Source organism: Cherax quadricarinatus, chromosome 3 (genome assembly GCF_038502225.1).
Source record: "Cherax quadricarinatus isolate ZL_2023a chromosome 3, ASM3850222v1, whole genome shotgun sequence".
In the NCBI taxonomy this organism is placed as follows: domain Eukaryota; kingdom Metazoa; phylum Arthropoda; class Malacostraca; order Decapoda; family Parastacidae; genus Cherax; species Cherax quadricarinatus.
Window position 1 is genome coordinate 17,438,089 of NC_091294.1, and position 16,562 is coordinate 17,454,650.

Consider the following 16,562-nt stretch of genomic DNA (forward strand, 5'->3'; position numbering starts at 1 on the left):
TGGAAATAATCCAAGAAAGCTCAGTAGTGTGGCTTATCCTTTGTTAATAATCTTTTAAGATATGGATGAATGTGTACATGTTCGGCGTTAATTTCTGTTTGAATGTACACTGATAATTATAATTTACTTTGGAACAGTCGACAGACTGTTCCAAAGGGTGGGTCGTTACTTAATTTGTTAGGTTTAAGCCCTGTCGACTGCACGTATTATTAAACCTGCAATTCACCTGAACACCAACACCGTGAATATCTGTATACCCAAAATAGGAATAAAGCTTACTCAACGTATTTACACTGATAGTCATACAAATCTCGATGTATATAATTTATCTGGTCTACCCTATTTCAGTTTTGTCATGTACTGTCAGCATAGTTGCTGATCCCCTGTATATGTATATGTTATCTGAGTATCATAGTTAGTACCATCCATATGTATTACATACATGACCCCTTGCTAGGTTCAGTGCCTAGCATATGTGACGTCACGTGATGCCGCATGAGTGCGTGGGATGCGCTGCCTCGGCTCTCAGTTCCCCGTAGACCTACCAGGCAACAGCAACAGGCAGGCTGGGCTCCCCTTTCACACTGCTAGTATATGTGTTACCATCCAACAAGTGTGTTTAACTCCAACTATCACATCTTCACGAACCCTCCCAACAGTACTAGGCCATCCTAATTTTGTGGTCTGTCGGTCTGAGATCATTTGCAGTTTGTCTTATTAAAGTCTAACTAGATAAAGTTCCCATGGAGTCATGTCACTCTGTACATCTCATAAAGGTTCTCAAGGCAGCTTGTCCTTCCCTCCCTAACTTATTTACATAAGGAGAATTTTCAGCATACACAGACGAATGATGTCAAAACAATACATAATTAATTTTTTCCAGATATAACTAACATACCCATTTATAATATACGTGGATAGTTGATTTTTTACACAATATTTTTAAGGATATTTCTCAACATACGTCACTAGGGTGAGGTCTGGTTCATCAGATTATCCTTATTTTTCATAAGCATTTTCGGGAGTAGGTATTGCAAGTGTATCAGAAGACAAAATCGAACCTATGATCTGATCTTATAAGCAATATATTAATTATATCTGGAAATAACAATTTCGATTTATTATTCATTTACGTCGAAAATCTTACTTAAGTAAGCAATGAATGGAATAACAAACTGGACTACTGCGGCATCTTATACAGAAGTGTTCATAATTTCCATGACAAATGTACACCGAGAGGTATATATTTCACTGTATATGTACGGATATAACTTTTTGGGCTTTCTTTTAATTTATATTTGGAAAAGCTTGGTGATTAATCCTGACAGGTAAAAATACCCTTAAAATATTATTTCATGTTATTTATTTGTTTTGTCACAACATGAAGGATATTTTAAACCTGAAAAATATTCTTAATACTACTATGTTGAGTCTTTTTAATAACAAAATGTCTCCAGACACTCGAAGGTTACAACCAGTCCGGCAAAGCTGTCGCATTCAGATCTGGTGAAATCCAGGAAGGTACACCACAGTTGGATTCCTAGTCTACTTGACACTTGCTTTTACACGAAGGACTGACACTATTAACCACTAAACTACACTGCTTAGTTAAACTTTTCACACTTTTTCTTTCTTTATACGTCAGCTTTTTTTTCTTCTTTAGTTGAATGCACAAGATGTGTAGTGGCACTGTTTGTATCGTGTGTTGTTTCTGAAGTGATGTAACGCTTGGCTACCAAACTCCTTCATCCCTGCAACTGTCTCAAGGAAACAAAGTAGCTTATCTGGAACCCCATTATTCACTAGAACATTGTTTCACTTGTCATGCACGCAGACACATTCTTAATGGCCACTTTCAATTAAGAAACATTCTTACCTGTATATTACTGCATCGAGACTTTTTAATCCACAAAGTTGACCGACATAAGCCAGAAGTTATGTTGAAAATCTTGGTGACTTAGATCATATGGGTTGCGTGTGAATTTTCCTTTTAATTTATCATTAATATTGTAAGCACACTTATTTTATTAATAAAATACTAATTTTAATTATCAGTTAAATAAACTGGGTAGGTTGGTCAATGGGGTTTAATTCCATCAACTCTACGAGGGTCATTAAAGGTGTATGAAACCTCTTCAACCCTAGTCAAGAACACTTTAAATCCCTAAAATGGTGATTAAAATGAACTCTTAGTGTACATAAGCTAAGACACACTTTATGTATATATTCTGTTTATAAACATTTTATCCTAAACTTTGAATACGGCGTCACTCCACAATTCGTACGTTTTATTCACCAAATGGATTTTGCAAGACTGAAATCCCAACTCAGAAAAACAGAGTCGGGCCAATTGTTTCTTTTGATGATTTTTACTTGTTTATTTTCACAAAGAGTTTTAAAACAATAGGCAACTGTTAATCATTTCCCTCAACGTTACCATTTTTTTAACAACGATTTCCTCCAAATATAAAACTGATGTAGGCTATATTTACTGGTCTAAATTATATGAACAGTGAAGGACTGCATTATTATTATATTGATAGGGAAGCTCTAAACCCGTGGGATCATACACTGCCTGGGGAAGGGGAGGCAGTTAAGTTTGATTCAAGGAAAGGAAGGGTAGCTTTAATTCCTGGGATCAAAAGCCCTTCACCAGCATCAAGGTACCCCTCATGAAGGGGACACATACACAGAGGTGTATATTTCTGTGTATATGACACTGGTCATGTACACTGGTCATTATTTTAGGCATTTACATATGCTTGACATTACTGTACACACAAACTACGACCTCAGTGATCTACGTGCTTCAACAGACTAAGCCTGAGGAAGTAACAGCTGGAGAACATAGGACAGTAATTACGGTAACAATGGTCATACGAGAACACTGTTCACTGAACAAGTGCAACAGTACAGGGTCAAGTTATACAACGCCTGAGAAACTGGGAATGGGAGGAATGTGACATCACAACCAGCTGGTCGCGACCCTCGCAGATAAAGAGGCAATAAAGAAAATAAACGAGGGACTAGAAAAATACCGAAAAAAAACAGGAAATGAAATTTATTTACCTCATCGACCGTTTCCTGACTCAAGTCGAATGATCCAAAGAAGCAAAAACATTCACCATCATTCAACAGTCGTCTTGCCAGAGGTGCGGGGACAAAATTAATAATGGACCCTTTGAACCGCAAAATCCCTGTCCTTCCTTCAGAGTGTATGCAGTGTACCTCTCACGTCCAGGACTATATGTGGTTAGTATCCAGTTTCCTTTGAATAATATCCATATAGTATTATATATTGCTCATACTCCAACAGCAAGTCAAATACCAACCCCCCCTCCCCCCCAAAAAAACAACACTCGTCTTTATCTCAAGAAAACGTAATGACAGTGGCTAACGCGTCCATCTGGAGTTTTACGACTGGCTCACCGCGGGTTCAATCCCTCCCCGTACCGTGGTTTACACTCGTCTTTACTATGATCTAACACGCACACACGCTTCTGGATGCCCACATTTCTAGATGGTTAATCCCCTACCACTCAAAACCTTTATCATTATGTGGAGACGATCAAGCTACAGACAGAACTGGCTTGGTCATGGCCATGGCTTTATTACCAAACTAATGTTGGTATATAGAACAGAATGATAATAAACTATGCACAATTAAGGTCACAAGTGACATGGTCCTTAGGTTTTAATTTATCTATTTGCCTAACAAATCACCAGGCCCTGATGAACTGTCTGCAAGGGTTCTAAAGGAATGTAAAGAGGAACTTGGCAAACAGTTGGCTAATCTTTTCAACATATCACTACAAACTGGCATAGTGCCAGACAAGTGGAAAATGGAAAATGTAATACCTATTTACAAGGCAGGCGACAGGTCCTTAGCTTCGAACTATAGACCAATATTATTGCCCTACCTCCATAGTGGGAAAATTTATGGAATCGATAATTGCCAAGGAAATTCGTAGCCATCCTGAAAGGCATAAATTGATCATTGAATCTCAGCACTTTTACGAAAGGGCGTTTCTGACTTACGAATTTATTAACTTTTTTCACTAAGGTATCTGAGGAGGTAGATCATGGTATTGAATATGAAGTCTATATGGACTTCAGTAAAATTTTTGATAGAGTCCCACGTCAGAGACTATTGAGGAAAATTACGGCACACGGAATAGGAGAATTTTTATCCTGGGTAGAGGCATGGTTGACAAATAGGCAGCAGAGTGTTTGCATAAATGGGGAGAAATCAGAGTGGGGGCGTGTCACAAGCAGTGTTCCACAGGGGTCAGTGTTTGGCCCCTTGTTGTCCACAATCTACATAAACGACATAGGTGAAGGAATAAACAGCGACATAAGCAAGTTTGCCTATGACACCAAAATAGGCCGTCGAATTCATTCTGACGAGCACATTAGAGCACTCCAGGAAGATTTGAAGAGACCGATGCAGTGGTCGGAGAAGTGGCAGATGTAGTTTTAGACAAATCCTGACTAGCTTGGGCCAGTGGCTTGGGCTGGTAGGGGATTTCGACTTGCCTCACATAGGCCAGTAGGCCTGTTGTAGAGCTCCTTCTTTCTAATGTCCTTATGACTACGAGGAGAGACTTAAGGAAGTTAAAAGCTATTAACCTTCTAAGGGTGGAGGATCAACGTGGATGTGATCATAACTTCTGACCAACTCAGGAGTCTAGACAGATTATATAGGTGCTGGGTGATTGCGATGAAAGACGAGGGGTCAAATCACACAGATGTGTTAAAGACGCAGATGACCCACAGGGGACTTTGGGAATTCCTTTTCTCAACCAAAGGGTTCTAAGTGGAACGAGTTAGACTAAGAAGTGATGGAGGTAAGCACCATAATTAGTTTCAGGAAAAAGTATGATCGGATCCTGTAGGGTTAGGAATCTGTGAAACAGGATAAGAGTTGAGGTGGGGGCCAGGGGCTATAAATGAACCCCCTACAAACACAATTAGACAAGTACAACTAGGAGAGTACACAGACACACAGCGATCAGTGAAAAGGCGGGGCCAGGAGCTGAGTCTCGACTCCTACAACCACAATTAGGCGAGTACGTACACACACACACACACACACACACACACACACACACACACACACACACAGGATGTTAGTCCACGATATCAACCATCTATATAAAGTACTCGGGTAGCATCAGCCTGATTCATGTTACTCGTAATTCCCAGGCTGTCCTACTCGTGCCTACATACACTTTAAATGCTGTTAAACCTGCTCCCTGTAGAAAACTGTCAATGTGGATTTACGTATCCCTAAGTGAGAATATGAGTATTTCTACTCAGTCACCAGTATTCTAGATATTCCTGTGAGGTTGTAATTTTCTACAAGGAGCAGTGTTGACAGGCATGGTAAGGAATACTTAAGATATTTTCTATAATAAAGTAATTCAACACATTTTAAGAAAATTCTAGAAACTTGCAGTAGTATCAGGAGACAAGGAGTAACGTAGGTTTGTGTTGTCCAAAGATACACAAACTAAATTGTTTGTTTGTGAAAATATGATTCTACAATGGCTAGACTAGTTTACAGTGATGTGATTTTGGGCAGTCTGTCAAATGTTCATATTATTCTATACTCCTCTTTTTGTAAACTTTGTAGAGTTACCATACCCCACATGGGAGGTGTGTGAACATGATGTAGATGGCTTACCACTGCCCCCTTCCACTTTCTCACATGGAACGGACCATGTGCGAGACATCCCTACCCTTGACAGAATCTTAAAATCAGACATAGGTTATGGAATGGAAAATTTTAATTGCTCACAGTTTTACATCATTACAAAAGAGGTAGCCAAAAATTTTATAATTAATAAGATTTATAATAGAGAGGTAGCCAAAAAAAAAAATGAGGCGACTAAAATGTCTGAAGCAAGGGGTTAGTAGCCCCTTTTCGGGTCACTCTGCATCAGTAGACGGTAGGCGTTATATATTTATACATGTCGTGTCGAACAAATAAAACTTGCGATTTTGGCTTAAATAGCAACGCTCTTCTTGCCGAATAAGACAAGCGAAAATTTGTTTACCTAGAGAGGGTTTCGGGGGTCAACGCTCCCGCGACCCGGTCTGAGACCAGGCCTCATGGTGGATCAGGGTCTGATCAACCAGGCTTTACTGCTGGCCGCACGCAAGCTAACGTACGAACCACAGGTACTGACTTTAGGTACCTGTCCTGTGCCTTCTTGAAGACAGTGGGAGGCAACTGAGCAGCCTTGGGCCCCGGACACTTACTGTGTTGTCTCTCAGTGTACTCGTGGCTCTCCTGCTTTTCATCGGGAGAATGTTGCATCTCCTGCCGAGTCTTTTGCTTTCATATGGAGTGATTTTCGTGTGCAGATTTGGTACAAATCCCTCCAGGACCTTCCAAGTGTATATTATCATGCATCTCTCTCGCCTGCGTTAGAGGGAATACAGATCAAGGACCTTCAACCGTTCCCAGTAGTTTAGGTGCCTTATCGTGTATGCAATAATTCTTCAAAAATCATTCTGAACCTAACGAAAATATATATTTCAGTGTATCTGTTTATTATTAAATTATTGTAAACTTATCTAAACCATATTTAGTTGGATTTGGCTAAATTAAATTGCGATTGTTATAAGGTTAGGTAAGTTTTCTAAGGTTTTTTGGTACAAAAATTTTTTTTTTTTCGTTTAAGTTAATGTAAAAAATTAGTAATCTTTAAACGTATAAGAGAAAATTTTAGAAAGGACTTAATTTTAAATGAGTTCTTGTTAATTGACCAGGTTTACCTATTTGGCACGATGTGTGTGTGTGTGTGTGTGTGTGTGTGTGTGTGTGTGTGTGTGTGTGTGTGTGTGTGTGTGTGTGTGTGTGTGTGTGTGTGTGTGTGTGTGTAACACGCCGACCGTTTCCTACCGAGGCAGGGTGACCCGATATGGGGGTAATTACTAGCCCCGTGCTCCCGACATTTCAGTCGCTTCTTACGACATATAAGTTCTCCTCTCAAACTTCTCCTTGATAGGTACAACAGATAGATAGGGGTACGAGACCTGGTCACAAACCGGGCTGCGGGGGCGTTGACCCTCTAAATCGTCTCCAGGTATATCATACTCAGAAGCTGCAGCTGTTAGTCACCTATGCTACACTACTCTGAGAAAACTTCCCTTCACATCTCCTGTTGCTACTTTTGCTGATGACGCACTGAGAAGTGTGAAAGTACCACGGAGGGGGACTCTTCAGCTCAAGTACTTTCACACTTCCCAGTGCATCATCAGGAGCTATGCAATTTGCAAAAGTAGCAACAGGAGAAACGAGGGAAAGTTTTCCCAGCTACAGCTACAGCTTCTTTCAGAGTATGATATACCTAGAGAGGATTTCGGGGGTCAACGCCCCCGTGGCCAGGTCTGTGACCAGGCCTCGTGGATAAGGCCTGATCAACCAGCCTGTTACTGCTGGCTGCACATAAACCGACGTACGAATCATGGCAGCAATTATACAAATGAAAAAGCATAAGTTTCAACGGTCAGCGAAAATGGTACTCGATCTATGGAAAAAATGGAGTTGGGACTGGGTGGGACAGACTCCGCATCACTAACAATGACAGGTCTCTGCACGATCATTCAACAGGAAATGTAACTCGGGAACTTATTCTGAGTATTAGAAGGCCATTTACAGACCAAGGTCTGGCCCTTGTCTGTTGCTGAGTCAACGCCTTGAGGTGCCACTTGAGGATAAAAACAAGGAAATACTGGTGTTATTATCACTGTGGTTGCATCGACCGCAGGAACTGAGGAGCTTCTTTAAGAGTGTTCACATTGCTAGTTTCATTAAGCCCGTTTCGCACCACGATAAACGTTTATATTGGAACGTAGCTTGTTTCTTACTGATCCACCTCGCTGCCAGACATAACGCGCCTTTTTTTATTTTATTTACCTATTGTAGTTAAATCGTTTATATAGCCTAACCTAAACCAGTCTACTCTAACTGAACCTGATCTAACCTAAATAAAACCAACATAAAGCCTTTGCAAAAAATGGAAGCATAAAAAAAATCGACATTAAAGTACCACGTCACAAAAAAATAAATAACGTTGTAAAATCCCTGACCAAAAGTAAAACCACACGCCTTCACTAAAATCCTAATTAGGTTAGGAATTACATAACAAGTCTCTCTGGTTATTAGCGAACGGAGGATCGATCCTCCAGCGGTCCTTGTGCTTAATGACCCATAGAAATTTAGTCCATAAAAAAAAAATCCTACCCGGATACTACCTCACTGACTATCGATCTGCAATTACTGAATTCAACGGGGTACCTTGATGTAGATGGGCTCTTGATCCAAGGAACTCTTTACCCTAAATTTGGATCAGACCTGATTACCTCCCATTACATAGCAGGTAAGCAATAGATCCGTACGGGTCTAGCGCTTCCTCATGAATATAGTATTTTTTTTCTGATTACTGAAGCTATATTTTTAAAGTGTATCCTGAGGACAGAAGTTTCATTAGGACGGCGGCGAATTGTGGCCTTAATGACTTGTATACACTGAGAGGTAAATGATATTGTTATATAAGTGTGTGTGTGTGTGTGTGTGTGTGTGTGTGTGTGTGTGTGTGTGTGTGTGTGTGTGTGTGTGTGTGTGTGTGTGTGTGTGTGTGTGTGTGTGTGTGTGTGTGTGTGTGTGTGTGTGTGTGTGTGTGTGTGTGTGTGTGTGTGTGTGTGTGTGTGTGTGTCTGGTTTATCCTTCTACAAATGTTCTAATGTTAGCTTCAAAGTTTGCTAATTTATAAATACGAAAAAAAAAAATAGAAACGGGTATCATTAAAGTTGCCAGTTACCAAAACTTCATAAATACGAAAACGAATAGGAAACTTAAGTAGTAATGTAATGCAGGATCATCATATCATGTGTGGAGTGGGCTGGAGACTGCCATCCACGCTACAAAAACACTAGACAGCCCCCACCAGCCTGGCGACGCTGGGCTTACCAGCTTCTCCTTACTGCTACACTGCAATGTTTTGGCCCAAATGAAACTAGTCTGGGAAACTATTTAGTACACAATTTCTGCGGTTGAAAGTTTGCCGATGACTGGGGTTGAGCGGCTGTATTTATTTGTTTGGGAAATATTTGGATATGCCTATTTTATGAACAGAGCAAAACGTTTGGGAAATAAAGATATCAGAGTGTCGCACAAGCGTCTTATTCAAACTTGTCTACATTGAATACCATTGTTACACCAAAATATTTCGGATTCTTAAAAATAAAACAGTAAATATATTTTTATTTACTTTACGAATATGTAGAGATAAAAGTAAGGAAAAACTTCCACGTCTAACTATGCCGAGGAAGCATAAAAGCTCTTGGCCTTTAAACATTAATTCAGTAACAAAAACGAAATCGTGTTCCGCTTCCGTGATCATCGTACCCTTGCAACACCAGCCTTGCAATACACGTCGTGACGTCACTATCCATTTATTGTCAACTAAACAGCATCGCTGTAACGAAGCTTTTCCTCTTTTCCCCACCGAATTACAATCTTTTTTGTTTTTTTTTTTAACGTGAGTAATTTTTTGAAAATATAATTAGCTTCGAGTCGCATTAATCACTGACGACTAGAAAAAAAGGAAAGTAGAGGCATCTTCGAATGATATAAAGTAGGTTTAAGAATCAAGTGAAAGCCTCATGCCAGAGCAATGTTGTGCAGGATCACTCAACATGCAACTGAGGATTGACTTTGTTACAGCTGCCGATGTAGTGGAGGCAGGATCCATACATAGCTTTAAGCAGAGGTATGATGAAGCTCAAGGTTCAGGGAGAGTGACCTAGTAGCGACCAGTGAAGAGGCGGGGCCAGGAGCTTGGACTCGACCCCTGCAACCTCAACTAGGTTATGAACTGTCTGTACCCTCGCCGATTTGTTCCATTCATTGTATTCTATACAAAATATTTAAAGTTAAGTTTTATTTTAAATTCATTGTAGTTACGTAAAAATTTATGTAAACATGCATATTAATTGAATAATTAAAGCCGGCATGTACTTTAACATTCTAGAAGTTAAAGACACCCGAGGCGTGTTATCTGTATACAGACACCCGAGGCGTGTTATCTGTACACAGACACCCGAGGCGTGTTATCTGTACACAGACACCCGAGGCGTGTTATCTGTATACAGACACCCGAGGCGTGTTATCTGTATACAGACACCCGAGGCGTGTTATCTGTATACAGACACCCGAGGCGTGTTATCTGTATACAGACACCCGAGGCGTGTTATCTGTATACAGACACCCGAGGCGTGTTATCTGTATACATACACCCGAGGCGTCTTATCTGTATACAGACACCCGAGGCGTCTTATCTGTATACAGACACCCGAGGCGTCTTATCTGTATACAGACACCCGAGGCGTCTTATCTGTATACAGACACCCGAGGCGTCTTATCTGTATACAGACACCCGAGGCGTCTTACCTGTATACAGACACCCGAGGCGTCTTACCTGTATACAGACACCCGAGGCGTCTTACCTGTATACAGACACCCGAGGCGTCTTACCTGTATACAGACACCCGAGGCGTCTTACCTGTATACAGACACCCGAGGCGTCTTACCTGTATACAGACACCCGAGGCGTCTTACCTGTATACAGATACCCGAGGCGTCTTACCTGTATACAGACACCCGAGGCGTCTTACCTGTATACACACCACTTATGAGGTGTATATATCGATGAATATTCACCGCGAGTTGTATATATCTTTGCGCCTCTACAGTGTAGTGTCTACCTTGAGGTGCGTATATCTTAAGTGTATATACAATAACTTGAGTATACATCAGTATATATACCGATTGGTATGTAAATCAGAATATATATACCTCGAGGTGTATATATCTCAAGTGCATATACGAGATAGTTGTATACGCCGAAAAGTATGTATATACACCGAGGTGTATATCAGTACATATACACATGTATTTCTGTGTATATACAGTGGGAGCTATGTATAGGAATATGCACCGAGGTGTATTTATGTATACATATACTTTTAAAGATTACTTAACACTTATCTGAGCGATTAAAGATTCTTATAGGAAATCATATAATCGTTAGGCTTTAACTTGAAACTCGAATCAGTTAACACTGGGTAATCTAAAGCCGAGAGGATAATTAAGACCAAGCAAAACTGAACACATGGATATCTGATCTGGCAGTTACCCGAACAAAAGGTAACTACAGAATCACAAAGTATCGCATGGAAAAAAGGGAGTAACTACAGGATTATATGGAGTTACATAGCAAGTAATAACTGCGGAATCTCATGAGTTACAGTAACAAGGAGTAACTATCAAATGAGACGGTGTTACACGAAGGAAATGCTAAAGAATAGTACGGTGTTATTAAAAAAGATTAACTAGACTTACACGATGCAACACAGTAAGTACAGTCACATGGAATTACACGAACAAGGAGTGAAATTCAGAAATCACAGGGTCTCACACAGCATATTAAAACATCTGATACTTAAATAATTGCTAGCGTATACCTCTGCTTCTAAACAGGTTTCTAACTTCAAAGGTCTCTCTCTCTCTATTAAACTTCTAACGTAAATATTATACAAAAAAGGGCTAAACCTGTATGGCTCTCAGAGGAAACAACCAGGCTCGCAGTATTAACTCAGACACTCGCATTATCACATGTTTACAGTGTAAATACCCCAAAGGGTCTTATCTCTAGTGACCTGTATGCACGCTAGGAGTGTTTTATTTTATTTTTAAATTTAAATATTCAGATGTTAGTTTACAGGTGAACTGCAGCCTTAATGACCGACGTGCAGTCGGGAGGCATTAAGTTTAAGAAGCTAGCACATTTAGTAATTGTTAAATTTAAAATCAAGTTACTTTCGTGAATCTAACGACGTAGAGAGGGAGGGATTGTGTGGGCTAGAATTACTGACCCAATGAACATGGGGCGAGTCCTCTCCACTTTAGACAGCAGAATTTGCAGCACGGAATTAATGTCTGTCTACAACCCATTCTCGCACTACGAGTTATAATCATTCAGATTAGAACGTTTCCAATTTCGGCCAATCTGTTGCCCGATGTATCGAGGCTGTTTTCTTAATTTGTTTATTTCTGGTTAGATGTACGTTTTCATAGGTATATGTAGCCAAATTTAACCTTTCATAACATAAATCAACCTAGCCTATAATAAAGAAAAAAAAAAGTAATTGTAGCTACAGGATACTACAAAATGGACGCCGGAAACATCATTAAAAAATTAATGCAGTAAAATAAGGATAGGTTGCTGCTGGACTGTGAGAGGCGCCTTTTGTCACAGGTAACACTTACACTATACTCTCAATGACAATGCATGTGCCAGGTACCATGTGTTAGGGCGTCATCCCATCAGCCAAATATAAAACGGTGGAGACCAAGAGCTGGAGCTTCCGGCTTGAATGGCAGCTAGTATGTGGATAAAGTCATATCTATGCAAAAATAATCCTGTTTTCAGGACAACCTTATACTTTAACTAGAGCTTCGGGATTTTTTTTTGTACTGTGCTTCGTCCACACAGCTGGAGTGCCCTATCTTTAAGTTCAAATCCTGTTTTGGACTGAGAGATAATGTTTGTAAACACACAAGTATGTAAAAAGTAAGCGCGCACTCGCGCACACACACGCACACGCACACACATGCACACGCACACACATGCACACGCACACACACGCACACGCACACGCACCATTTGGCAGGGTTGAATTCAAGAAGCCAACAACTGGCTTCTTGAATTCAACCCTGCCAAATGTAGTCATGAAGATCGGAGAAGGGCAAAGAAGACCGCAGACAGAATATAGGCTAGGTGGCCAAAGACTGCAAACCTCGCTCAAGGAGAAAGATCTTGGGGTGAGTATAACACTGAGCATGTCTCCGGAGGCACACATCAACCAGATAACTGCTGCGGCATATGGGCGCCTGGCAAACCTGAGAATAGCGTTCCGATACCTTAGTAAGGAATCGTTCAAGACACTGTGCACTGTGTACATCAGGCCCATACTGGAGCATGCAGCACCGGTTTGGAACCCACACCTGGTCAAGCACGTCAAAAAATTAGAGAAAGTGCAAAGGTTTGCAACAAGGCTAGTTCCGGAGCTCAGGGGAATGTCCTACGAAGAAAGGTTGAGGGAAATCGGACTGACGACACTGGAGGACAGGAGGGTCAGGGGAGACATAATAACGACATACAAAATACTGCGTGGAATTGATAAGATGGACAGAGACAGGTTGTTCCAGAGAGGGGACACAGAAACAAGGGGTCACAATTGGAAGCTGAAGACAGACGAATCACAGGGATGTTAGGATGTATTTCTTCAGTCACAGGGATGTTAGGAAGTATTTCTTCAATCATAGAGTCGTCAGGAAGTGGAATAGCCTAGCAAGTGAAGTCGTCAGGAAGTGGAATAGCCTAGCAAGTGAAGTCGTCAGGAAGTGGAATAGCTTAGCAAGTGATGTAGTGGAGGCAGGAACCATACATAGCTTTAAGACGAGGTATGACAAAGCTCAGGAAGCAGAGAGAGAGAGAGAGAGAGAGAGAGAGAGAGAGAGAGAGAGAGAGAGAGAGAGAGAGAGAGAGAGAGAGAGAGAGAGAGAGAGAGAGAGAGAGAGAGAGAGAGAGAGAGAGAGAGAGAGAGAGAGAGAGAGAACCTTGTAGCGATCAGTGAAGGGGCGGGGCCAGGAGCTGAGTCTAGGCTCCTGTAACCACAATTAGGCGAGTACCAGGTCCAGGTAAACTCCAGTACCCACCAGACGTGAATGCTGCTCGCAGGGAGAAAGGGAAGACGAGGAACGACGTGTAACAAAGGGAATGGAATGGTTACAACGAGGAACATGTAGTCAAGGGAACGGAACAAAGGGGACGATGAACGGCGTGTAACCTGGCTTATACCTAGAACGGAATGGTGGGACGAGGAACGTGTGTAACCATGGGAACGGCATGCATGGAGTGATTAATGGTGTGTAACCAAAGAAATGGAATGTAGGAGAGGAAATGGGGGTTGGAAACTTAGTTACGTTAATTATATATATATATATATATATATATATATATATATATATATATATATATATATATATATATATATATATATATATATATAATTTCCCACTGTACGCGAATGCATGCTGTCAACAAAACTTAGTGTGATTACTTTCCCATTATATTGTACGTACGTTAAATACATTTACATTGTGAATACATTGCCCACATTTATATTGTATGCACGTTAACCACTGATACTTTAAATGCGTTAACCACATTTATATTGTAATTACGTTAATCATACTCATAATGCATGCATGGTAACCACACTTACGTACGTTAACTATTTAAGAATTATAATTACGTTAAGTACACTTAAATTCTTCTAATGGTAGTAACAGCGCTTTGTAACTGCAAAGTGGTCTAGAATTGTTGTTCATGTACTGAACTAATATATTTTATATTATGAATTGTTTTCGATTTCGTGACAGCCAAAATGAATATAACACGAAAAATTATTTTAAATTATAAGAATCAAGCACTTAGAGAGAGAGAGAGAGAGTTAGAGAGTTAGAGAGAGTTAGAGAGAGTTAGAGAGAGAGTTAGAGAGAGAGAGAGAGAGAGAGAGAGAGAGAGAGAGAGAGAGAGAGAGAGAGAGAGAGAGAGAGAGAGAGAAAGAGAGAAAGAGAGAGAAAGTGTGTAGTTAATTTGGAAATTCTGTCATTCGCGTTGTCTAAAGCAAATGTTAACATTAGGTCCTTATTCTCAGAGAATATTAAACGTCACTGCCTGTCGAGGTTATCAGAAAATGTAAGTAAGCCTTATTCAGGTTAAATATACAGCTGTTTTCCCACTGATGCTTTGAATTTCTGCAATGTTTCCATAAAACATTATTAATGGCATGCAGTTTGTGACTAAATTATCAGTATTTAACCTACATAATAAGTAGAGTATAATTTGTCAGGTGTGTGTGTGTGTGGGGGTTGCGTCAGTGACTGACGCAGGGGTTGCGTCTAAGCTTCCTGAATTTAATGTTTCCGCCACCACTTTATATGAATTTTTATTCAGGCATTACTACATGTTGACTGTCTTGCGGATCAATTATCACAGCCTGCATTATTATGGGCTTGAATTTGAAAATAACCCAGGAAATCAGAAACAATCCGCTCACAAATGTTTAAGAAATATAGAAGCATTTTATACAGCTTTGTGCATTACCAGTGATTCTGGAAATGTACTCTGCTTGTTTATTGTAAGTAACCAATAACTTGCTAATATAACCATAACTTATTATTGGGCAACGTAAATAACTTATAACCACACAATTTTCAATGCAAACTTTTTTACTGAATTCATAACTATGTAAATATTCAATAATATTGTAAACACTTTATAAATCTGTGACTAGTACATTACCACTAACTTTTTTATCTCTGAAATGTTAAAGTCAGTACTTGAACCTATTATTGTCCCAATAATGAATGATGTACGTGGTTAGTGGTCCAGCTAAGCTGGTACATGTGTTGTTAATATCAGTTTATAAGCTCTTAAATCCTGTATTACTCACTAGAATTACGTTGCTTTGCCAACATTTAATTCACTTCTCGTTGAAATTATAATTTTATTAACAAGGGCAACGTAAGAATGAATTCTTCGTATGTCGTCTTTAATTAATTTTTTGGGATTGAAAGGTATTTATATCAAGTAGATTATAATAACACTTTCCTTATAACCATATATATGTAAAAAATCTTGATGTTTACTATTAAATAACTTTGGGATAAATACTTACCAGGGCTGAATTAGTGCCACTGATGGAAACTTTGACTGGCTGAGTTGATACCACGGCTGCTAGAACCATTACTCCTAAAACTTTAGTCAAAGTCGCCATGATTCTAAGGTCGCTAGAGCCAACTGTACACAGCCTTCCTTCAGTGTCCCGTCACGCTTTAATCCAAAATAAATGTGTTGAGGGCGTAGAGTGTCTTATTGTAAGCGTCCAAGTGCTAACACCACTCGCACTGACACTCAACGCTCACCTGACTCCTCATAACCCTCGCACTCCTATATATACTCTACGTCCCCAAGATCCGGTCCAAGGATGCCACATACTCCCACACAGTCTTCAAAGGTTACTCTTATCTAAATAACACATTTCTTTTACAAGAATATTACTTCATTATGCATTATTACAGTGAACTCTACCGATGAGAACCTGGTATACAGTCCACATGATTTATATAATACTAAACAAAATAAATTCACTTAACAGTTGAATCTGCCTTGAGCATCCTTGGTGCTGATCTTCCCAAGTTTACTCAGAATTTACTACAATTCCCACTTGACTTGAAGCACTCATTGAACTCCTATTTAGGCGGTAATTAAAGTATCATTTGCTCACTTTTCCTCAACGCATGATGATAATGTGGGTCATTACTTCTGAAGAGTCTCTCAGTATGAGAACAGAACTGTTATAATTTATAAATTAGTTGACATGCTGAAGTTTGATGTATAAACTTGTTATAATGAATTATT

At 39.9% G+C, this 16,562-nt stretch overlaps 1 protein-coding gene across 3 annotated transcripts in view; it reads right to left on the reverse strand.

The window, feature by feature from the left end:
- LOC128706577 (Matrix metalloproteinase 1) overlaps positions 1–16,059 on the reverse strand; it is a 77,786-nt gene extending 61,727 nt beyond the window's left edge. For all 3 annotated transcript variants that reach the window (XM_053801516.2, XM_053801517.2, XM_053801518.2), the window contains exon 1: positions 15,820–16,059. In XM_053801516.2, coding sequence (XP_053657491.1) covers positions 15,820–15,918 — 99 coding nt within the window. In that variant the 5' untranslated portion in view covers positions 15,919–16,059. The remainder of the gene's footprint in view (positions 1–15,819) is intronic.
- Positions 16,060–16,562: the final 503 nt, after the last annotated feature.